Source organism: Pinus tabuliformis, chromosome J (genome assembly GCF_031772625.1).
Source record: "Pinus tabuliformis cultivar Carrire ecotype Pingquan chromosome J, CPIR1, whole genome shotgun sequence".
Classification (NCBI taxonomy): Eukaryota; Viridiplantae; Streptophyta; class Pinopsida; order Pinales; family Pinaceae; genus Pinus; species Pinus tabuliformis.
This window is the reverse complement of record NC_142295.1, coordinates 964,113,759-964,140,314: the sequence shown is the minus strand read 5'-3', so window position 1 is coordinate 964,140,314 and position 26,556 is coordinate 964,113,759. Positions and strand designations below refer to the sequence as shown.

Genomic DNA, 26,556 nt, shown 5'->3' with positions numbered 1-26,556 from the left:
TCCACATTACTGAACTCAATTAACAACCCAAGATCTTATTATCTCTCTCTTCTCTACTCTTTATTTCTTCAAGTGAAGTCTTTTCACTCACTCATTAAGCTAATCACACTTATAATAATTGAATCTCAAGTCATATATTTTTGCATCGACTGAGGATTCAACCTTGTCTGTTAAGGAGAGGGAACAAGATTTTCTATATAGTTATTAGTGACCAATTTTCTAGTGGCCATATTTTTACTTTCCACTTTCTTTGTCAGCCTAAAAACATGACCTAGAGATTTAGATTCAAAGAGATGTACCTCATGTTGGATGCTTTACTTTAAAGTTCCCATAAATAGGTCTAACAAATTATCTTTTGAAGTATTCTTCACTCTGAGACTCAACTATGGAATTTTTGAATGTGCTCTGTAACTATAATTTTTTGTCAAGAGTTTACCAATTGACTAAAGAATGTATTTTTCTTGATACCCACATAATGTGCTATTAATTCCTTTGTAAAAATGGACCAATATATAATAGAATCCTTTTTCCTTTCACTAAGCCATTAATACTATACATGTTGTTCTTGTTCTCAAAACATGGATGCAATATTTACATTTTGTAAAGATTCTACTTGGTGCATATCAAAGTATTGCTCTATCTAAAATATCCATGTTATAAGATGATTACCATCAAACTTCCTCATATTGATCTATGAAAGGTAGTAGTTCCTTCACACTAACTTGAGGCCATGATGATGTGGATGTTGGATTGAAAATTCATGATTACGGTTCTACAATTCAGTATTTTTGCTTTCCCATTATGAAAGCATATTCCCCACATGATATTGATTCTTAGCACCATTTTTATCCTTATTTTCATGATTCCCTTGGATCTCCATATCCTTTTTAGTGGGATCTTTTAATAGAATGGTTTTTAATTCTTTTATGGAATTTTGTATTTCTTCCTTATTCCCATTCATCTTCTTTTTCATTTCTCTTTTAATATTTTCTTGGGAACCTAATAAATCCACCTTTTTTAGCATAATACCATCCATCTCATTAACTTTCTTCTGTAATTGAGATAACCTAAATTTTATGTCCTCACTTTCTTCATCAGTCAAGGATGATCCTTTAATAGGTTTATTTAATGAAACAACTTTCTTTAGAGGCATTTTGGAAAATAATAATAGTACTCCTCTTTATCACAAATTTTAGTCACAGAAAAGTGGGATCATATAATCAATAGTTTGGTTGTTGATAAGTTACATACAATTAAAAACTTAATTTGGGAAATATCTAAATGGCTTAAATTTTCCTTGATATATATTTGATATCTGAGTCCTTCTGGATCCAAAAATTTTGTTTGTAATACTCTGATATATATTTTCTACAATCCATAGGTGTGATCAGAATTTGCTTTACTCAGTGAAAGTTATGGTAAATTTCCCAAAACTTGTTTATTTTTCGAATCTTCGGATGAGAAAACTTGTATAACATGCTACTTGTATAATTCTTCAAATATAATTATGAAATTTGTACTTGAAGTACTTATGTATGTCTCCTAAGATCCCTAAATATTTCATAACGTAAAAAGTCCCAGAAAATAAGATATAGCAAAAATACCAAGCTGACATGTTTAAAATTCATTTCAAGTTTGTTCACAAACCCTAATTTCCACAGGGTATAATTGTGAGAGTATATGAAAAAAATTATGAAATTTGAACCAGATGATCCTTGAGATTTCTCTTCAATATGATCCAAGTTTCACCATCTAAGACATCCCATAAAAACATTTATTGCAAAAATTTGAAATTGACCTGTTTGAAATGGATTTTAGGGGAATTCAAGACCCCCAAATTACTTACCATATAAATATGAAACTATAGAGAACCAAGATCTAAATTTGAAAAATAGTTTCATTAATATTTCGCCTCAAATTGGGTCATTTTTCATTGGCTGAAACCTCCTAAAAAAACCTTATCGTGAAAATTCCAAAGTGACCTATTTGAGGTTGATTGCAATAACATTTAGGAAACCTAAATTCCTTAGAGAATATCTCCGAAAATATGAAGAACCAAGATCTAAATTTGACATATATTTCTCGAGATTTCTCCTCAATATTCTCCATGTTTCATCTTTTGAAACTTACCATGGAAAGAATTATAATGAAAATGCCATGATGACCAGTTTGAAGTAGCAAAACCCTAGGATCATGAGATTTTATACCAAATGTTATGAATATTTTTCCTTACAAATGATAAGAACCTAATAATTAAAATCCTTTTCGAGGGGAGAACCTCCTATTATAGTGAATACAATGTACAAGAAAATTATTGATGATTCTAAGACTAGGTCTCCTTAGTATATATGTAGGAGACAAGGGATACAATTACAATAAAATGGGACCATGAGAGGTTATAACGGCATAATAATATAAAAATAGAAATGTAATCACTCAGTATGTAGGGATTAAAGAGGGGTTTTAGGGTTAACATGTAGCTTATATATGCCTTAATATATGGATATCCCGCTTCAATCATTGAAGTGCCATGCTCCTTACTCCAATACTTATAACCTACACAAAATCATTAACATGAGATCTTCTTTCAAGCAATGTAAAATATTATAGAAAATGAGATATAATCGAAACCTCTAAAACTAGTTTAGATCTAATATAAATAAAATATCATACAATTGTATATGGTGGAGGAACCATAAGATGTATATATTACGAATAAAAATTTCAACATACAGGACCTTCCTAATCTCTTGGTTTTAGTTCCTCCTTGCCTAATAGATGAAACAAGGCAAAATATCACATGCAAAGATTCCACTCTTGGTATTTCAATAACACTTCATTCTCTCTTTCATTTTTACTTAAGAAATGTGTTGTTATATAGATCTACTAAGGAGGTGAGAGGATGCATGTAAAAATATAGGTCCTGGAGAATTTAGAGAATAACACTAGCTTTCCTACCATATGACAAAACATCTCATCCTTCTCAAGTTATTTTCCTAGGAAACTATCAAATCTAGAAGTTTAGTAGCACTGTGCTTTGTGTTAGTGTCCCTAGAATGACCATCTCTCATTGAGTGAAGGTATAGAGTGGTGAGATCGCTCATTGCAAGAGAAGCATAAAAGTGAGTTTCCCAAGTTACTAAATCAATGTTTCAACCTACTTACCGTGTAGGTTACTTAACTAAGATCAAGGGTGACAAATAGAGTTATAATACATGGATCCCACTAACCATATAAAACCCATTTCATTGTATACAAGATTGCAGGTAGGTAAACAAATAAGGGGTTTTTGAGATGGAGTGAAAAGTGGGGATAATTCTTATGAGGGAGATTTCATAACCAACAAAAGTGAATCATTAAATTTTCTAAGTCTTGCATCAAGAACACAATAGGAACTATGATTAATAACAACTTTGCCCATAGAACATTTTGCTTTGAAGTTCTACTATATGTTCAAATGATCCACATAACCAAAATTTAAAAACTAATAAATAAATGCAGCTTAACTAGATTAAGAGAACTCAATAAAACATGATAATAAGTGGTTCATCTCGTTGAAAACAAATTACTTTAAAAATGTGTAGACATTACACAACAAAACAAAATTAATTATAACAGATATGCTGAACTACTAAGGTCTCTATTATAGTAGTCCCCAAGGTGTAGATTGATTGATGATAGAGTGTATTTTTAAGACACTCCTTACGATGTTGCTAGTTCAAAATTGTCAATTAGTCCTCTGTGCCACTTGAGGGGTCATGTTGGGATGCCTAAAGGTTATAGTGGTAGTAATTGGAATCGACCACTTGTTACAGGAGTATGAACCTAACCTAGTTGTCGATTCTATCAATTCATACACAAAAAAAGTCCTTATTATGATAATGATGTTTTGAAAAACAAAATTGAAATGATTATTATAAATATGTTTAACCTATAAAATATCTATAATGATAATGAGGATAATTACTTAAATTTAATTTATTGAATTTTAAGAAAAATAAAAAGAAATTATGAGTAAGTTTCAACTTCTAAATTATTAAAATTAAAAACAATAAAATCAAAATGGCTATATAAAAAAATTTCAAGTATTATATCTGTGCTCGCAGGATAACACTTATTGAGTTTTTCATTGACTTGCTATTATTTGACTAAAAAAATTTAAAATCTATCCAAAGTTTAACATTATGAAATTAAATTTATTATTTTTAAATAAAATATATTTCTATTTACCTCAAATATGATTGCTTGAAATGTCTCCCCTCTTATTGTGTAATGATGACAATAAATGATTGTTGTGTACTCTATTATTAATCACTATGTATTATATCACTAATTACTATGTACAAAATATAAATAATTTGAAAAATAACATTATATATTAATTGCTATGTACCGTAAACACAAATGATTTGTAATTAAATTCAAAAATTCCATTTTTTCATTGGTGTAAAACATTAAATAGACAATTTTTATGGGTTTTATTTTTTAATTTACAAGAAAATAATTTAAAAGATATAAATTTGAAAAAAAATGTTAAAGTAACATGTGTACAATTTGTACAACTCTCATTATATCAATCTATACTCTAATGGCACGACATGTGTACTATAATATGAACATTATATAAAAAATTGTCATCATTCAATATTAAATAAATAATCATTCAATGTCAATTATATAACCTTTATCTACCAAACAAATATTTAATTATATTAAAAAAATAATAAAAAAAATATATTCATATAATTCATTTTACAATTTTATTATTGGTTTGGAGTACATACAATACATCATGATATTAATATATTTTATTAAACTAAACGCAGAGAAAACTAGCTATGCACCCTTGTTAAAATCAAAGTCACATATTTTCTACATCTCCCTAAACATTTCAATAAAATCTTTACCTTAATAGAAAATCGAAATACCAATTTCTAAACCCATCATGGACAATGATGTAAACCATAATTTTAACTAACAAATAATGAAAAATAACTCCAGTATAAGAACCTTGTACTATGATATATCTCCGTATACCCCTTCATTGGACAACGATGTAAATCATAGTTTTAACTAACAAATAACTTCATTATAGGAACCTTGTACTATGATATATCTCAGTATACCCCTCCATTGGACAACGATGTAAATCATGGTTTTAAGTAACTAATGACTTCAGGATAAGAACCTGTACCATTACTTTAGGATAAGAACTTGTACCATTATATATGTAAGGATAGAATTATTGTTTGAATTATATTTTAATTTAATTATTTAAGATGTTTTAATTTTTTCATGAATATTATAAGGTTTCATATAATAAATCAATTTCATGAAATTATTTTTATTTTAAGATTTTTTATTTTTATTTTATTTTAAGCCGATTAAAATGTTTTCACATTACTAATTTTATTTTATTTTAATTTTAACTTTTATATAATTTCAGTTAGTCAAAATATTTATAAAACAAATATTACAATATCTCTCACATTGGAGTAGAAGAAATGTCTCTGTACAATCCAGTCAAAGGTTAAACATCATTTTCAACTATATTTTAGAAATGGAGTTGAGGCTAAGGAATTGCCGACACTACTAAAAGTGGCCGGAATCCTGGCAAAAAAAATTCAAAAAATCTTGTAGATACAGTGACATGTTTTTGATGATGAAAATGAATTCAAAACCATCAAAAACATTCAAGGCACCTAAAATTATGAATTTTGACATCTTTTACTTAGATTTATAAAAATCTTTACTAAATTTTTTTCAAAATATAACCAAAATTTCCATAACTTTAAGATAAAAAAAATAATTTTTAAACTACAGCCGGAGACAGTGTGTCAGTACAATCAAATAGGAAGTTAAACATCACCTGTAACCATATTTTAGAAATTAAAACCGAATATAACTTCAACAGTTGCCTGAATATGAAATCTACGACTCGACTCGACTCGACTCGGAGTCCATATTAATGTGCTCACATGGCTGTCAGTGGCTACTAAATTATTCAATAATTAATTCTTACAAAACGCCGCCTCTCTATGTTCTCTGCACTAATTTAAAGGCCGCTTAAGTAGATACTTGTCATGGTTCTTCAAATTAATCTACTCAACCACTTACAGCAACATGCAGTTAATTCTGCTCCATCATGCATGGCACTCGTCCTTCCCTGGTCCCCCTCCTCACCATTCAAATTAATTCCCTGTCTACGACGACCAAGAAATCTCAGAAATATTGTGGAATCCATAAATAATCGGTGAGACTCTACCATAACTGTCAGGTCCGTAAACACACTGCCAGAAATTCCAGATCTGACCCTTTTACCCCGGATAGTTTTAAATATCAATCCCCATGGTTAATGCCTTTAAATTCAGATAGATGGCTAAAATTTACATGTGATTGTGATGTTTAGTGAAATTTTTGTTTTGATAGTACAAATATTTTGGAATTTGAGAGATAAAAGTATCATTCAATATTTTAGTTAGTTACACTCTTTATAGAAATATTTTGGAATCTGATAAATAAAAGTGTCATTAAACATTTCAATTAATTATAGCTATTCATATTTAGAAATAGTTTTGGCTACCGAGGTAGAGGAATTGTTCCCACTGCCAAATACGGGCAATTGCCGTAGCAGTGTTTGAATCATGTTTTTGATGGTGAAAATTGATTCAACAGCATCAAAATCTTGCAGTAACAATGTTTGAATCATATTTTGATGGTGGAAATAGATTCAGCACCATCAAAAACATTAGCACCCACAATCTTGAAGTTTGACAGCGGTAACCTGGATTTACAAAACTCTCTGCCGAATTTTATCAAAATATTGCCCTAATTTCCATAACTTTTAAAGCTTAACTCCTTGCCGAATTTTATCAAAATATTGCCCTAATTTCCATAACTTTTAGAGCTTAACTCCTTGCCGAATTTTATAAATATTACCCTAATTTTAAGGCAAAAGAAACAGTCTAGTTAGACTACTGTTTTAGGAATCCCATTTTTGGATAAACAACCACCTCAGTTAAATGTATAAATTCAAGCTGAGATTAAAAACTAGTTTCCCCTTTGAAGAGAGAAAAAGAGAGGAGTAAACAGATGTTACTATATAATCACTGATGATAAAGACTGACTTTTTAGGTAGTACAGTACGTTGTCCAGCTGTGCTTGCAGAGTTAGAGGGCAAATATTGTTCACACTTTGGGTTCTGTGACAATAAATTGGAGGGATCAAGTAGGCAAGTCAGGCATTGTCAAATATTTGTTTTTCCCAGTGTTTCCAGAGAACATAGTTGGAAGCTTTACTGGTTCAAGCAGCGCTGCTATGGCTACAGAAAACGGTTCTGATCTGCAGAGTGTTGCTTTTAGAAATATGGTTGCACACAACGTCAGTCCTGATCCACAAACTGTTACTTTTAGAGATCTGGAAGACGGTCAAACAGAAAACCGTGTTAGTGGAAAAACCTCTGGATCATTCATACCATCTGTCACGTTTCTTAAGAAGGTAGGATTTGTATTACTTCATTTTGTTTTCTTACTAGTCCATTCTGTTCATTATTTAAGCAGTTGTATTGTTTTAGTATTTTCCTCTTGTACACAGAAATAAATCACAGGTACAGAACAAGAAATCTAAAATATCCATTAATTCAGCTTTTATAGAATAAGATCAAGAATCCATTTGTTTTCTCAATAGTCCAAGGCAAGAAAGTCTTTTGTAAGGGGAAATTAGGCGAAATTGCAGCATTTGAACCCAGAGAAATCTGGATGATCCATATTCAGAATTTTTTCCTTTTATTGCTTTGCGATTAAATTATCAATGATACAGTGAATGTTTTGTTTTGTTTTTGGGGATAAAAATCATAGTTGCATTGTTATTTCATGGCTTTGAAATTAATTGATCCATGATTCGATAATTGTTTTGCTTTCTGGCAAAAAAGTCATAGTTGCACTCAGAAACATGAATACTTGTTTTTTTGCGATTAAATTATCAATGATACAGTGAATGCATAGTTGCATTGTTATTTCATGGCTTTGAAATTAATTGATCCATGATTCGATAATTGTTTTGCTTTCTGGCAAAAAAGTCATAGTTGCACTCAGAAACATGAATACTTGTTTTTTTTCTGGGACAGGGTTAAGAAAATAAGATTACAGTGAGTTACAGGGAAAAGTAGAATTAAAAAAATTCATATTAATTTATTATTTAATTTAGAGGATTGTATTAAATATACAGTTTGCTTTCAACTTTATTTCATATAGAAAAAATACATACTTTCAATCATTAGGCCAATTTAAACTGTATTAACTATTTAATTCATATGACTGTACTAATTAAATATGCCTAATATTTACTACTATTGCATCATTAATATAAACATATTTAGGGAATAACACTATTCCATCATCCAGTGAATTGTTGAAAAGGGTTATCTTGAATTCTATCTATTTTTTATGAATTTGAAGATGAAGTAGATTATTTATGAAGATGAAGAGGTTTACAAAATCTTTATTTTTTTCCATATTTTATTATTGATAAAAATAGGAGTTGTTTACCCAAGCAGAGAAATTGTTTGGACTGTCAAAAGTGACTAGAATATGGGAAATTTTTTTCAAGAAATTTGCAATAACAATGTTTGAATTATGTTTTTGATGGTGGAAATAGAGTCAGCACCATCAAAAACCTCTAGGCACCCAAATTTTTGAAATTTGACAGCTCTAGAGGTTTTTGATGGTGTTGAATCTATTTCTACCATCAAAAACATGATTCAAACACTGATATTGCTTAATTTCTCGATTTTTTTTTTACCTAAATTACAGCTATTTTTGACAATCCACAAAAGTCTGAGCAATTTCTCCTCCTTAGTAAAGGACTCCATTCAAATAAATAAATAAATAAATAAATGAAGCAAATCAAATCAAATACGGATTATATTAATGGATTGTATTTCGAAGAGTGATCAATGTGATATCAGAATATGTCAGCTTATATATTTAATGGTAACTTTCGGCCCAATTCTATTCTGAAGAAATGGAAAAGTACCAAATCGTCTTACAATTTTCTTATGGTTTTATTGCATAACTATTTATTCTTTAATCGATGGTGCTATTTAGTCTGAGACTCTGAGCTCAATTATTTCTACAAATTCGATTGAATGCGTGCAAGGTGCAGGTGGTTGCAGAGTTTATTGGGACATTCTTCCTCGAATTTGTAGGTTGCGGAGCCGTTGTTGTTGACCATAAAACTCATGGTTCCATAACTCATCTTGGTGTGTCAGTTGTGTGGGGAATAGCAGTCATGATCTTAATTTACGCCCTAGGTCATATTTCTGGAGCTCATCTCAATTCTGCAGTAACCCTGGCTTTTGCCACTGTGCGGAGATTTCCATGGATCCAGGTATGTATAAAGTATTTTCGAATGTAGATTTTCACAGTTGTGAATCATAATTTAGAAATAATTTTAGGAAAAAATGATATGATATGAAGTTGAAAGGCAGTGCTCCAATTCTTTATCACATAATTTTATCTAAAAATTATTTCTACATTTTTGAGTTTATCTCGATTGTTGATTTACCAAATATTTGATAATTAGATGAATATGGGTGCCATCAAATAATTGACTACACTTAGAGCGAGAAATTAACCACACTTATATCTCTCGATCTGAGCCAATCAGCAATCCAAATAAAAATACCCTTTCTGCACTTTTTTTCAAAAAATAGTCTAACAGTGAAATCACATGCTAGTGGGTTGTTAAAGGAATGAAATCACATCCTGGTGGGTTGTTAAAGGAATTTAGCAAAATTAAGAAAGATTAGTATCAGAGATTGAAATTCGTTGGTATTTTATTGGCTTGAAATCACAGGTTCCAGCCTACATAGGAGCTCAAGTTATTGCAACAATATCTGCTGCATTTGTCCTCCGTTTGATGTTTGGAGATGTGGCACACATGGCAGCCACAGTCCCCTCAGGCTCTGACCTGCAGTCCTTCGCATTCGAGATTTTTACTACGTTTTTGTTGATGTTTGTGATTTCTGCAGTAGCCACTGATACAAGAGCGGTAGATCTCTATGGAATTCCCTTTCATTTTCATATTTTTATGTAAATGGTAGTTTTAGGGAATATTTTAACATGGCAATTAGAAGAGAGGTCAAATAATTGTTTTGATATTCCAAAATTTCAAAAATATTCTAAAATAAAAAAGTTAGGAAAAAAACCATTAATATCCAGAAACACTGGTAGTTCTAATTCTGAATATTCCGAATCATAGTTCTGAATATCCTGAATCTGCAATCTACATAAAAAAATACCCATAAATAACTACAGTTAGAATAAATAGAACCAAACCAAAAGTTGATAACTAAATATTTAATTACACAGATTGGTGAACTGGCGGGATTAGCAGTTGGAGCGACCATTGCAATGAATGTAGCCATATCTGGGTAATGATTCTTATTCCTTTCAATATTTTGATGAATTGATTTTTTCCCAAATCAATCACAGTCTGACCTGTATCATTTCCATTTTGGCATATGATTCTCATTCCTTTCAATATTTTGATGAATTGATTTTTTCCCAAATCAATCATAGTCTGACCTGTATCATTTCCATTTTGGCAGACCGATTTCAGGGGCTTCCATGAATCCTGCAAGGACCATAGGTTCTGCGGTGGCTGGTAACGAATACACAAGCATTTGGATATACATGGTTGCACCTGTACTTGGTGCTATACTGGGTGCAATCTGTTACAACCTGATTCGGTTGACTGAAAAGCCTGTGAGAGAAATTACCAAGAGTGGGTCGTTTCTCAAGAGTCTGCGCTCGCCCTCTAGTGTGCGATAAACAGTATAGAAGCAACCCCTGGAAGCGATGGTGATCCCTCTTTGCTATTAATAGATCCAGGGTAGCATCTGTTACAGAAATAATGTCGGCGGCTTTTCTGATATCAGCATATTTTTCGAAGAAAAGGGTTATATCAAGAGATCTTCCGACCCTTGGCACTTTAGGAATCCCTGCTGTACATGTGATGTTGTGCAGGCAATAATCTTCAACTTCAAAATTCGTACATTTACTATTTTCAGTTTCTTCGCTTCCCTAATAGGATTAGGTTGTAGATTTGGATAATTTTGATAATTATTAAATATATGATAGGGATTTAATTTTTTATTATATATATATATGTATATATTTTTTTTTTTGTAAGATTGGGAGGGTTATATTTTCAATATGTACAATATATTATTTTGATTGATGCGGGGAATTGAACCAGTCACTTCACATCATGAAATGCTTTAACAGAACATATCACCATCTATTTATTTTTTTTTTTTTTTTAATATGAAATAAGTTATGATTCTTTAAACACTTGATATTAATAATCCAGGATATTAGATTGTAGTATTATAACCAAACTTATTTAAAAACTAAAATTGTTCCTGGTAAAATAAATAAATCTCCATAATTATATAATATTTTAATTTATATGATTTTGAGATCATATTTTGAATTGATGATTTTTTAACGTCCACTGAGACCATAATGATCTATGACCTAAAAAGCACTTATATTAATAATCCAGGATATTGATTGTAGTATTCAACTAAATTTTGGCATTTAAAAGGCTAGAAAGGTTATTGTAAAAAGGTTGTGAAATTGATAATGTTTGTATAATAAGAGGAATGGTTTTCATCCTCGATGCTCTTATTCTCACAAATATGGCAGATCCTTTCCATCCATGGCGTTTTAGGAACTACCGAGCGGCCAGTCTCACTATGGAGCTCATGAGAATTCGTTCTAATCTTTGCTATATTAATACAATGTAACTAAAGTTTTATTTTTTATTTCTAAATAATAAACTATTTTTTAAATAAAAAGTAAATTTATTATAAAAGGAAGTAATGTTTTTAAAATAAAGATGTAAATTTATTGCAAGAGAAGTAAAGTTTATCAACTAAATTATTTGGAGTAATAGTTTTTTTATTATATATTTTAAGATTTATATCTATATGTAATTAAAATTAGGAGTTGTTTTTAGTGGGTTTTTTTGAACTTTGAGCTGAAATCTTGATTTGTGTTATTGTAACCAGACTATATATAGGGATTCAATACTCTGGTTTTTTGATTGTATATATAGATTCAGTACCTGAAAAACTTGCACTCTCGATTGTGTAGGGATTATCCATCAAGCTTGTGATTTCAATAAATTGTTGCTGGATTTTAAAGAAATTTGACCAAAACATCCACCGAAAAAACATCCAAAAAAAAACACTAAAAACAATTCCATTAAAATTATATCTACATTAATATTATTAAAAGTAAATTATATAATATATTAAAAAAATAATTCTACATTATATAATAATTAAAAAAATATCTTTGAAATAAATTTAATAAATTTTAAATAACAAATATAGATTTTCATAGTTATTTATTATATGGAAGTATAGGTTTTTTCGGGCATATATGTATCAAATGTTTTTAAATGCACATAACTTTTCAATAACATAAATGTGATATTTTGTTTTTTTCATTTATTTATATTAATTTTAAATCGAAAGTAAAATTTCAACATTTTATAATATTTTTATTATTGTATTTAATAGTTTGTTTTTTAATTGTATTCTTATAGATTAAAATTGCATTACATTTGATAGTATTTATATGTATTCAAGTTTCTGTGATCCATAATGAATTTAAGAAAGTTTTTTGGTAGAAATCACATAAGAGAATTTTTTGGTGGACTCGTTTCGTTCATTAGGACCAGATGAAGAGGCAGACCATGGCAAAGGCTTAAATAGAGAACAATGTCTATTTAAAGCTTTTTCCATGGTGTGCCTCTTCATCTGATCTTGATGATGAACCACACATGTTGGTTCCAAACGCGTTGGCCAAAAATTACTCTTATGTGATTTCTATTGAAAGATTTTTCTTAAAGTATTTATAGGTTTTAACCCAAAAAAAAAGTTAATGAAAGAATAAAATAAATATTTTTTTTCTACCGAATAAAAATAAAATTCATGTCAATTTAGGATTTAGTGGTTTCCATTAGTCATTTTGCCAAGTCCCAGTTTCCAAGGTTTGTGAAGACACTGGAAGTGATCCCCTCCAGTCGAGTTGATTTGGTGTCCTCCTGTGACCTTCCTCTTTACCTTATGACAAAGATATGATTCACTAGTTACAAGGATCTAGCCTTCCATTAATCCCCTCTTTGCATGGATTAATAAATGCTGGAAGCCCCTCATGAAAGGCCAACTTTCCTTCACCCTAAGTGGTAGGGTTTTATTTCTTCTTTCTTCTTTAAGAAAAAGGATGACAGGGGCCTCATCTTTCATAATGGGGCCTATTTCATGGCTTCTTGTGGAATGTACCTTAATTGTTGGATGCTAGATTTCAATTGTAAGCATGAAACTCCCTCTATTGTTCTCGTATAGGTGCACTTGCATCACCTCCCTCTCCATTGTTGGATAAGGATGATTAGCCTCAGTATCACAACAAGAATGTTGAGACTCCCAAGGCTACCAACTTTAATTATCAACTCAGGGTTCGTACAAACTTAAGAGGTGACAGTGCTATATGAACACTATGTCAGGTTGTACTCATGCCACCTTCAAGCAATGGACCAAATCAAGACATATAGAGACCACTCTTTAACTAGATCAAGGAAGGAAATTGCATGAAAAGAGGCAGAGTTCTCCTCTAACTGCAGGAATGGAAATGTTATTCTACTTTCAAAAATGAAAATGTTATTCATCCAAATCTGAAGACTAACTCTAGTTGCAGGAATGAAAATATTGTGCTAATTGCATAAACTAGAAATACTAAACTACTTGCAGATTGTAAAGCCTATGCTACTTGCAGAAATGTAAATCACTAGTATAATTGAAGAATGTGTAAAAGTTTCTTTGAAAAAAAAAATTTCTATCAACAACAACGCTTGTAACTGAAACCTTAAGAAAGCATGAATTCAAGAATCAAGCCTAATCTACTTTTCATTAAATAATCACTCTTTTTATCACTGTTTTCAAATAAACTTAGCTTTAATGACAGAGTCCATGTGAATTTCATAAGAAAACTGTCATTACCATTAAAATTTGGAAATATACCATCTAACACTAATTGCAGAATTGTACTTGCAATGAAGAAAAGGTAAGTCTAAAGTGGTCTTTGGTCTCCTTGAATAATGGATTCAGAGCCTGGGGGTTATTATTCAATCCAAAGAGACAAAAATAAAGCTTCTTGAGCAAATATGGTCAATTTTGGATAATGCTATAGGATGCTACAAGCCTGCTACAGGATTGCTACATGATGCTACAAAATTGCCATGTTTTACTACAAGTTTGGATCTGTGAGCATCCTCAGGGTGGAAAAAGTGTTCTAAAGACGGGAAAGGGTAGATGAGGGTATATGAAGGTTGTATGAGGCCTTTCCCAAGCCTAACACCTCTTAGAGGCCCATCTTGCACAAAAGAAAATGCTCATGGCGTCCTTCAATGACCCAAAAATGTTGTTTCGGTGGCAAAGTTTTGAGGGAAATGTGAGATGACAAGGTGTTATAAACATGTTTTGGCACTGCAACCCCAACCCTATATGTCCATAAACCAAGGGCTTATAAGTCCCTAAAAGTGTTGTTTCATACCCTAAAGGGACAAGGTCAGCTGATTACATCATCTCCCAGAAGTTCTCCATGAAAAACTACTCAGAACTGGTCAAAACTCGATCATCTCACTTGCTCCATGGTCAGGTTGCGATGCATACTGAAAAGTCCTATAGGGTGCGATGAGGGAGAATAGACAAATGGTAGAGACAGTTTGCTAAGTGGATGATCAAAAAATCTTCTAGAAACTTCTCATATGACACTTGCCTCTCAGAATTCGCCCAGGGATGAGTAAGAGATCAATGAAATCTCCAAGTGGAACCAAGAACTATCAGTGGAATGACACTAATAAGAAACCCAGAGCTGACTCACACCTCTGCAAATATCTATGTATGGATCCCTCATCCCAGAGATCCGGGGGTTGGAATTTGGTAATTTGCAAAGAGGTGTTGCTGGTTTCTCTTTGAAAACATTGTTGGGTGATCTTGCTTTGTGTGAGGTGAAGAGGGCTTTCAAGCTGGGAGGATGGCACTGGGTCAGACCAAATGGTTGTAATCCTCTCTTCTACTACTTTTACTAATAAAGCTATTTGAGTTTTCCTCCATATTCTTGTGTATCTCTGAATATTGTGTTGATATATGCATTTGTATTGTCAATATATATCTGATCCTATATTGTTTACGGTGAAAGATCTCTATGCTTTGATGGTATTATGCTGCTGTGAATCTACAGGTGCTCTTTGAAGCGGGACAAGTAAGGAAGCAGTGGTGAGATTCTGTCAAAGGGGAAAGGAAACAAGCAAGGAGCCAAGCGGAAGACTGAGGTTGGTACTCTCTGCTTCTTTCTCATCTCTCTCTCGTAAAGGAAAAACAATTGAATTGAATTTGTTTGTTTCTAAGATAGCTACCCGTCTTAGTGGGACTAGCAGCTCTGAATAGACACTAGATTTCCCGATAACAAAATGGCGACTCCACTGGGGAGCGATTAGTTTGATTGCTTGTCTCTATTTTTTTTATTCATAAACCACAGACGGAGCCTGAAGTTAAGCCAGCTAGCCTTCGAACTACATTTTCTATGCAAGTGCAAATTAGATCAACACTGCTTCAGTCAATCTCCAAGTTTGTTTATGAAGTGAACAATTGACTTGCAAACATCCTAAGTGCCCTAGAGGTAGCTCAAGTAACCTCATTAGATCAGTCGCTATACTTTGTATTTACTGAGTATCATTAGCTTGGCCTAAATCCCTAAACTAAGCTGCAAACTGTGACCAAAAGCCAAGTTAAAGTCTCATCCCTAGACCATCGCACCTTCTCTTCTTGGCAATCTGGATGCATCACACCTCCCGTGTGTAGTAGGTGACATGCATCCCTGTTTCCCTGTGTTACAGGTGCGATGATCAAATAAGATTATTTTTGCCTCTAGATTTTGGTTTTTTCTTCTCTGTCTTCAGCTTTATTCAGGAGTTTTATTGTCTGTGATCAGTAGGCCACTGTTGAAACCCCGTTCCTTTACATCATCCAACCTCCATTGTACAAAGATTTTTGAATGTTTTTATGTATTTTTTGCCATTCACAGTTCTCATTTACAAATAGTAGCTTAATCGAATTGTCTTCTTTTGATTTGAAAGTGTCACAAGTGTCGTTTTCAGTCAAAGGAAAGAATCCTTCTCTTTTTGATAGTTGATTACATTGTTACTCTTGTATTTGATCTGAATTAATAGTATTTCAAGTGTCGAAAGTAGCTTTCAATTCAAAATCGTAAAGTGTCTTCTTGTCTCCTTTTCGTTTTTTGAAAATAAAATCGTTAGTATGGTTGCTTTGAAAGAAGGAATAATTCAGATTTGTACTTAGCATTCTTTTTGTCATTCACACATTAAGAAAGCAGAAAACAAATACATGCATGTGCATTTTCATTTAGACTGCTTGTTGATTTTGATTTAGGACAGTGCATCTAGTGTGTGATCTCTACTCTATGTTGAAAGGATTTCATTTCTCTTTCCTCAGTAGCTAGGATTTTCATTGCAAAAAGAAGAGTAAACAACTATTTATCATCTTAGATTGCATATTTAGGAATTGTATATCTACATCATGCGGTGAACCTTAAAGGCAAACTTCTTAAGAAAGATCAACTGTAAAATAAATTCATTGAACATTAAAAACGCTTTGGAACCTAACGCACAACATCTAGAAGTCTAGGCTAGAGACGTATTCTAGTGTCGTAAAACCTGGTAACTGTCACTTTCATCGTAGGTTCCAAGGGTGATTCCTCCTCTTTGAGACGACAAGTGCCAGTACGGACTTGTGCTCCCACGTACCGTTGAGTATATATTGGGAGACCACAAGAGGTAATATCCTTTATCCTTAGGAAGCCATGTCTGCCGCCCTATCGATCGTAATGCACTAAACAAAGCATTCAGGAAGATTGACTGCTATACCGTAAAAAGTATTCTGCAGTTTTGTGATTGGTTTGGTAATCCCTCTGTCTAGATTTCTAGAGTAGTCTCTTTCATTCCTTTTCAAACTCCTTAAAGGAAAAGGTCCATCTGAGCACTTGTCACTTCAGGCTCATTAAAAATCGAAGGCGACTAGAGTCATCTTTAGCTTTTTCTCGACTCTTAAAAATTGAAAAAGCAAGTTGTGTCAAAGTGTCTAAAATTCATTTAATTCGAAATAACATTTTCCCCTCCTATTTTGAGTTGATCAAATAATCTGCAATCGTGGAAGAAAGTCAATCAAAACCTCGTCGTTCACGGAGACTGATGAGTCAACCGTCTTTGACTCTGGAAACAAAACCATTCTGGGCCAAGCGAACTCGTTTAACTGGGTCAAAGTCTCCTAGTTTGTTTGAAACTTGTGTTTCAACATCCTCTGAGACTCCAGTTACTCCAACCATTTCTGGTATCCCTGCCTCTATAGAAGAAGTTCCGCAGTTACAAGAGGACATTGGAACTGATCCTAGTGTAACAATAAACACTTCGATTCCTGAACCAACTCCATCTAGAGTTGATTCGGAAGGTGTTACCCCTACAGCATCTGTCGCTACAGAATCTATACCTTCTTCGACACCAGAAATATTTTATGGACCTAAAGGTCTACCTCTTCCATCCGGATTGATTGCTATAGAAGAGATTATGGAGGATCTTCCATCCAGTACTCCATCGCATTTTGGAACTGGTATCCACCTATATCCTTCTACTTCGGAAGTTAATACCCCTTCATCGCAAGTTCCTGTAGAATCGCTAGGAAGTCTTTTGGATAGACTCGATATGTCTGGACAACTGTTGACATCTAAGACTATGTCATCTGATATAGCGGTAGCAGAACCTCTTGCCACCACTCCAACAATGTTCGCTAGTATACCATCTATCCCAACTAGCTCTCAACCGCTAGAGGGAGTCCACCCAGGGACTGTTTCGACAGTATGGTCTGTTCCCGTTTGTTCATCCGGAATAGTATCTGGAATTTCTTATGTTGAATCTTAGCAAATTGATCCTTCACAACAGTATCAGTTTGGGTAGTCTGGTCTCCAAAGACCAATCATTCCTTTAAGCACTGGACTGTTGCCGTAAGGGGGGCACTATACCCTTTCATTGTTCCCTCCAGGAGAACAACCATATGAAAGTTCACAACCGAATTCGGGTCAAATTGGAATCACATCTAGCGGTTGGGTGCCAATACTGCCTCAACAACCAAGAGTTGTATACTCAATGCAACCAAGTCTACCTGTGTCGAATATCCCCACTATACCAGCTATTGTGACAGTGTCGCAAGTGCAAGCATTACCTGTTGTATGCCAGCCTCAAGTTTCTCAGGTCATAGTACAACAACCTCTTGTCTCCACGACACAACTGCAATTGCCAGTTAGTGGCTCCTTAATTGGAGTGACTCAGGCTCAAACGGGTACTATTACCCCTCATTTTGGTAAAACATCCAGTATTGGGAAACAACAAATGGTTTCACAACCATGGCTAGTGCAACATCAACAACCGCAATTCCAACAAGCTTACCAAGGACCTGAGCAACAAAGCTTTGTAGGTAATGGGCAGCTGTATATTCAAAACGTTTATCACCAGTCATCCCAAATTGGTTATGCCCAACAACCTTATCAAAGTTATCAGCATCAAATGCATTATGTTGGTATGCAAAGACCCACTGCTCAGGCGATCCTATCTTATCCTGAGTATGCTTCGCTGAACCTGAATCAACAGTTGCCCTTCATAGAAACTCTAGAGTTAACAGATCTAAATCGGTTAACGAACGATCCAATCGCTTATGCACCTTGGTGGCCGGTGATTCCTCATAAACTTCCGTCGAATATTCCTAAATTCAATGGAAATTCGGGTGAAGATCCATCGAATCATGTGATGACCTTTCATCTATGGTATTCCTCCAAAACTCTAAATGATGATTCAATTAGGCTTCACCCTTTTCAGTGAACGTTAACTGGTTCGGCAGCGAAATGGTACATCGAATTGCCTAGAGCTTCGTTTGATAACTTCGACACCCTTGCCACCACCTTTTTAACCCATTTTCAATTAACAATAAGGTATGAAACAGGAACAGAGCTTCTTACCAATTTCAAATAGACGACGACCACTCACATATATGATCATATTCATGAATGGTGACGTCATCGTAGAATGGTAAAAATATATATCCCTAATCAGCTACTAGCTGAATGGTTTATTAAGTCCTTGTTACCTTCTATTACAGAAGATGTGGCAAAGGGAGGAGTCGTCATTGAAGAGAAAGTCAGTGCTCGTGCACAATTATCTAGACTTGATCTATACTCAGTCTCGCACACTCAATGACAAAATCCCTGATGCTTCAAGACCAGAATTTTCCGTTCCTCCTCCTCCTAAATCAAGCAAGGACTCTCATGCCGACGATGGAGTGATAGGTACGACAAGCACGAAATCGACAAAGGCTGCATCTAAGAAAGCCCGTAAGGTTTCTAATCAAAATGCAAATGAAGAAATTCTCGCCTCAGTGGCTAATGCCATGTCGACCGACAAAGGCAAAGAACCGAAGAAACCAAGGGGCAAGAAGAAAGGGAAGAGCAAAAAGAAGAAACAGGATTATTCGTCTCCTGAAAAATCTTCTGCAAACCCTTCTGGGCAAAGGAAACTTCCTTCAGGATGTTAGATATGCGATGAGGATCATTGGACGAGAGATTGTCCACATAAAGCTGAGATTAAGAAATTCTTCAAGAACTCAAAAACCTTAGCAGTATTGACTAATCCGTTTCCAAACCCAGGAACCAATCTGGTTTCTAGCGACAATGCTTCCCCATCCCAAGTGCTTATGTTGTCCATTTCAAAATAGCAAAATGATGCTTTGATATCGATAAGGAATAAAGATTACAGGAATCCACAGCTATCGAACAACAAGGCTACTGATCAACCTAGTAGTTCGACAACAACTTCGACTGAAGTTGTGCCACCCATCATTCCTGAGCTAATGATAAAGCTGCCAAAGGGAGTAGTACACAAATCAACATTTAATCCTTGTGCCAGAGTAGCACAGAATTATAATATAGTAGAGGACCTGGCCCAATCGCCGTCCGCTATGTTGACACTTGAAGTACTGCAAAATTGCCCCTCCCAAAAGCAGGCTCTATTATCAGTAATAGGTGGGATTGACCCAGTGGATTCCAATCTTGTGGCCTTTAATCATAAAGGATATGAACCTCAGTTACCAGCTCAACTCGCTTTCCTCATTCAAGTGAAATCCCTCAACAAAACTGTTCATCAAACAATTATAGATGAGGGGGCATCTACATGTATTATGTCAATGAGTTGCTGGAAAAATTTAGGCTCACCACCCTTGTCACAATTGTTAACGACGTTAAAAGCATTTGATGGATGGACATACACTCCATACGAAATTTTAAGTAACTTGCAAGTTGAACTGGGGGGCAAAACAGTAGAAATTGATGTTGAAGTTATCAATGGAAACATCAATTACAACATCCTACTGGGAAGGCCCTGGATTTATGCTATGGCTGCTGTTGTGTCGACATACTTCAAAAAGATTGCATTTCCTTTCAAAGGAGGAATTACGATTGTCGACCAACAAACCTTCCTCCCCAATAGTTCACAAGTTACTGGAAGCATTCCAATGATCCATGGAAGCTCTCAATCGCTTCAAAATGTCAGAGTAGGCCTCCTGAAGGACACTTTCTTAATGGGTACTTTCACCCTACCACCTCCGAGTAATTTGGTGGAAGTGACCATGGTGGAAACCTGCAATATGATATCTTCTATATCTAAAAGATTCGGAAGATTCCTGAACATTTTGTCAGCATGGATCATTGCCATTTTAGAAATATTGTAACAATCAATTTTCTTAGCCTGGGGGGCAAACCCAAATCAATGCTCATCGAGTGTTTGGATAGATAGGTCTAAGGAATATGGCACCTCATCAGATCTTTGGTCGCATGTGGATTCTACAGACGAAGGAATCATTCACTTAATGATGATAGGAGAGGCACCATGGGAAGATTACCACCATCGTTTCCATATTCCGGATTACCACAAAGATTATTCTAGCGACCTTAATCATCCTTCAGTTTTTTATTTTCTATCAAATATTGTAAATACAGTGGATTCCGAGGACGGTTCTTATCTCATGTCGACCTCGTTAAAAAATGAAACAAGGAGTTATGAGGATAGTTCTTTTATTGTGTCAACCTCATTAAAAATTGAAACAACTCCCTTTCCAAATCAAGTCTTTGATTACGATCTCATAAAATCCAAGTCGAGTCCTTCAAAGATCTCGAAGGTAAACCTTCATTCCAACCACCTTGTTGAATGTAATGAAGCTTGGGGGGCATGCACCTCGATTTGCGTCATTATGTTGGGGTCATGCGAACTTATAACAAGCATAGTTTTTCATTTCAAGCTTGTGTAAACATGAAATTGAATCTGAGCATATGTTTTCGCATGGTTCAATCTCATTAAAAAATGAACCAGGCCATGAGCAGTGTTACCGCAGGGTTCAAGCTCATTACAAAATAAACCCGCCACGAGTAGTTTTACGCAAAGTTCAAGCTCATTAAAAATTAAACCTAAGCAATGAGCATATGTTCCGCCAGAGTTTAAGCTCATTAAAAAATGAACCAATCTCCGGTAAATAACCATTGTGAATGCATTATCATCAGCTTTTGAGCCTTGGTCGTGTTCTTATCATCACCTCCACTCTGTTTTAGCCGATCATACGCCTCCATTTGATTGTTTACCCTTTTGAGGAATAGTTGCGACGAGTGATTATGTTAGCCATCCTCTTAACACTACCGTGGTTGGAAAATTCCAAACCTTACCTGGAACCAGCTGCTACCCGAAAATATCACTCGTTCCTCAAAAAACGAGTCTCCTTTAAGCTCTTTTCATCTGACTCATAAGATATGAAAAGATTGTTGAGCAATTTGCCTCTCCAACTCATTAAAGCTATCGGAAGTGCTATCCCTCCTTTAGATTTTAATCTTTTTGGATCTGAGGGATCATTACACAAAAAGATCGAGCGCTTGTCTTGTTCAGCTCATTAAAACTATCGAAAATTTATCCCTTTCATATTATTTTATACCTTTTCGGACTTAAGGGATTATATGACAAAAAAGGATTACTGGAGTTTCCTTTCCATCCCTTTTCAGACTCTCTAAAATTGAAAAAGGATCGAGTTATCTTTGTCGTTAAACTCATTAAAACCAATAGCGACAAACTTGTCCATGCAGACAAGAACGAGTTTCACTGTCACTAGGCTCATTAAAACATAGCGACGGGTTTGCCCGAAGGGAAAATTATAGAACAAGCATATGTTGTCCTCCTCAAGCTTGACAAAAATAAAGAGGTACTGGTCAGCAATGACTGGGGAAAAATTGGGAACAAAACTTGAAGAAACTTTATTGGTAGCAAGTCGCTCTTGAACATGACACTTTCACTCCATCACCATGATTGAGTCGGGTCGGGTTATTTCGTTCACCGATCATATTACCATTGGTCCATTGTAACATCCATTTTTTGGGTTAACGCTACCAATCCATTTTAGTGTCGCCGATATGTTCAAGAGAAGTCGCTCAGAGAATTCACCAACCCAGCTTGTGTCTCATCCACTACAATACCTTCACCCTTCATTCTTTCATGACCGCCACCCTGAACCCTGTATCATCAGATCGTTTTCACCTCCAAAAAATCATTTGCTCCGCTCCGTGTCATAGATGTGGGATTCATTAATGCCCTCCTACGACGGGTCACTTCTTGTTGACATCAGCTCATTATCCAAGAAGCTGACCTAGGAACAACCCTTTCAGTACTTTGAAGCTTGCATGACTCAATGGCAAGTTTCTCACTTCCAGCGACAGGTTTACATCAATGGCCTTCGACCGAAAGATTTTGCGTGGTGTTCGACGCCAAGTCCCATTTTCACACCACATGAATTGTACTGTCGTACCTTGAGGGTCATCATCGTTATCAGTGATTCCTCTCGCACCTGTTAACATCTTACATCGTTCGCTGGTAATCAGGCGATGTCTTTCCATGTTCGACTCCAGAACATCTTTTCACATGGATCGACTTGTACTTCGGGTGAATATTGAACGAGTTTGAAGACCCCGGATCTAGTTTCATCCATCCGAGCTACGATATATTCAGGAAAATAGAGACATCAAATGTACATCATTGCTGCACAAATAATCATCCAAATAAAAGGATGATGGCTCTATCAAAATCATCAGTTTTCCACACAGACGGTTGTCTGTCCTATGTACATGAAAACGAATTTATAAAGCTGAGCATGGGAATGCCCGCCTCAGCTAGATCATGAAAATATTATGAAGATAATGTATTGTATTGTATCTTATTACAAGTCACCTTCCAGTTCAAAAAACCTCAGATCCTCATGATAAAGCATTTCACCAAACATCAAAAAAGATTTACGACCTCATGCTTTAGGGGGCAACTGTTATGTATAAGTCCCTAAAAGTGTTGTTTCATACCCTCCCAGAAGTTCTCCATGAAAAACTACTCAGAACTGGTCAAAACTGGATTATCTCAAATATGATTCGTTGAAATGTCTCCCCTGTTACTGTGTAATGATGACGATAATTGGCTTTTGTATACTCTATTATTGATCACTATGTATTATATCACTAATTACTATGTACAATAAATATAAATAATTTGAAAAATAACATTATATATTAATTACTATGTATCATATAAACACAAATGGTTTGTAATTAGATTCAAAAATTCTATTTTTTCATTGGTGTAAATATTGAATAGACAATTTTTATGGGTTTTATTTTTTAATTTACAAAAAAATAATTTAAAAGATATAAATTTGAAAAAAAAAATGTTAAAGTAACATGTGTACAATTTGTACAACTCTCATTATATCAATCTATACTCTAATGGCACGACATGTGTACTATAATATGAGCATTATATAAAAAATTGTCATCATTCAATATTAAATAAATAATCATTCAATGTCAATTATATAACCTTTATCTACCAAAAAAATATTTAATTATATTAAAAAAATAATAAAAAAAAGTTAAACAAATATTCATATACTTCATTTTACAATTTTATTATTGGTTGGAGTACATACAACACATCATGAGATTCTCCATGTTTCACATTTGAAACATACCATGGAAAGAATTATAACGAAAATGCCACGATGACCTGTTTGAAGAAGCAAAACCCTAGTTGCATGAGATTTTATACCAAATGCTATGAATATGTTTCCTTACAAATGATAAGAACCTAATAATTACAATCCTATTCGAGGGAAGAACTTCCTATTATAATAAATACAGTGTACAAGAAAATAGTTGATGATTCTAAGACTAGGTCTCCTTAGTATATGTGTAGGCGACAAAGGATACAATTACGTTATATCCGCATAATAATATCAAAATAGAAATGTAATCACTCAGTATCTAGGGATTAAAGAGGGGTTTTAGGGTTAACATGTAGCTTATATATGCCTTAATATATGGAGATCCCACTTCAATCATTGAAGTGTCATGTTCCTTACTCCAATACCTATAACCTACACAAAATCATTCACACAAGATCTTCTTTCAAGCAATGTAAAATATTATAGAAAATGAGATATAATAGAAACCTCTAAAACTAGTTTAGATCCAATATAAATAAAATATCATATAATCGTATATGGTGGAGGAACCATAAGAGGTATATATTATGAATAAAATTTTCAACATACAACAACATATACCTTTGGGATATATGTAAACCTTCCTAATCTCTTGGCTCTAGTTCCTCCTTGCCTAATAGATGAAACAAGGCAGAATATCACATGCAAAGATTCCACTCTTGGTATTTCAATAACACTTCATTCTCTCTTTCGTTTTTACTTAAGAAATGTGTTGTTATATAGATCTACTAAGGAGGTGAGAGGATGCATGTAAAAATCTAGGTCCTAGAGAATTTAGAGAATAACATAAGCTTTCCTACCATATGACAAGACATCTCATCCTTCTCAAGTTATTCTCCTAGGAAACTATCAAATCTAGAAGTTTAGCAGCACCATGCTTTGTGTTAGTGTCCCTAGAATGACCATCTCTCATTGAGTGAAGGTATAGAGTGGTCAGATCACTCATTACAAGAGAAGCATAAAAGTGAGTTTCCAAAGTTACTAAATCAATGTTTCAACCTACTTACCGTGTAGGTTACTTAACTAAGATCAAGGGTGACAAATAGAGTTATAAAACGTGGATCCCACTAACCATACTAAACTCATTTCATTGTATACAAGATTGCAGGTAGGTAAACAAATAAGGGGTTTTTGAGATGGAGTGCAAAGTGGGGATAATTCTTATGAGGGAGCTTTCAAAACCAACATAAGTGCACATTAAATTTTCTACGTCTTGCATCAATAACATAATAGGAACTATGATTAATAACAAATTTTCCCATAGAACATTTCCCTTTGAAGTTCTAGTACATGTTCAAATGATCCACATAACCAAAGTTTAAAAATTAATAAATAAATGCAGGTTAACTAGATTAAGAGAACTCAATAAAACATGATAATAAGTGGTTCATCTAGTTGAAACACAAATTACTTTAAAAATGTGTAGACATTACACAACAAAACAAAATTTATTATAACAGATATGCTCAACTACTAAGGTCTCTATTATAGTAGTCCCCAAGGTGTAGACTAATTGGTGATAGAGTGTATTGTTAAGACACTACTTACAATGTTGCTAGTTCAAAATTGTCAATTAGCCCTCTATGCCACTTGAGGGGTCATGTTGGGATGCCTAAAGGTTATAGTGGTAGTAATTGGAATCCACCCCTAGTTGTCGATTCTATCAATTCATACACAAAAAAAAGTCTCTATTATAATAATGATGTTTTGAAAAATAAAATTGAAATGATTATAATAAACATGTTTAACCTATAAAATATCTATAATGATAATAAGGATAATTACTTAAATTTAATTTATTGAATTTTAAGAAAAATAAAAAAATTATGAGTAAGTTTCAACTTCTAAATTATTAAAATTAAAAACAATAAAATCAAAATGGCTATATAAAAAAAATTCAATTATTATACCTACGCTAGGCCTATTGAGTTTTTCATTGACTAAACAAATTTAAAATCTATCCAAAGTTTAACATTATGAAATTAAATTTATTATTTTTAAATAAAATATATTTCTATTTATTTCAAATATGATTGGTTGAAATGTCTCCCCTGTGTCTCTATACAATCAAATCCGAAGTTAAACATCACCTTTAGAAATTAAAACCGAATATAACTTGAACAGTTGCCTGAATATGAAATCTAAGACTCGACTCGACTCGACTCGGAGTCCATATTAATGTGCTCACATGGGTGTGAGTGGCTACTAAATTTTTCAATAATTAATTCTTACAAAACGCCGCCTCTCTATGTTCTCTGCACTAATTTAAAGGCCGCTGAAGTAGATAC

General features: G+C 33.8%; 1 protein-coding gene across 3 annotated transcripts in view; it reads left to right on the top strand.

The window, feature by feature from the left end:
- The first annotated feature begins 7,178 nt into the window (after positions 1–7,178).
- Positions 7,179–26,556, top strand: part of LOC149230038 (aquaporin NIP1-1-like) — a 37,298-nt gene continuing 17,920 nt past the window's right edge. The window contains exons 1-5 of one of the 3 annotated variants that reach the window (XR_016247986.1): positions 7,179–7,497; positions 9,157–9,387; positions 9,856–10,050; positions 10,371–10,432; positions 10,610–11,097. Coding sequence is in view for 2 of the 3 variants with exons in the window: in XM_089378831.1 (XP_089234957.1) it covers positions 7,318–7,497; positions 9,157–9,387; positions 9,856–10,050; positions 10,371–10,432; positions 10,610–10,832 (891 nt within the window). In the remaining variant the exon portion in view is untranslated. Of the gene's footprint in view, positions 7,498–9,156; positions 9,388–9,855; positions 10,051–10,370; positions 10,433–10,609; positions 11,242–26,556 lie in introns of those variants that run through there. The other 2 variants (XM_089378831.1, XM_089378832.1) reach the window with 2 other exon arrangements.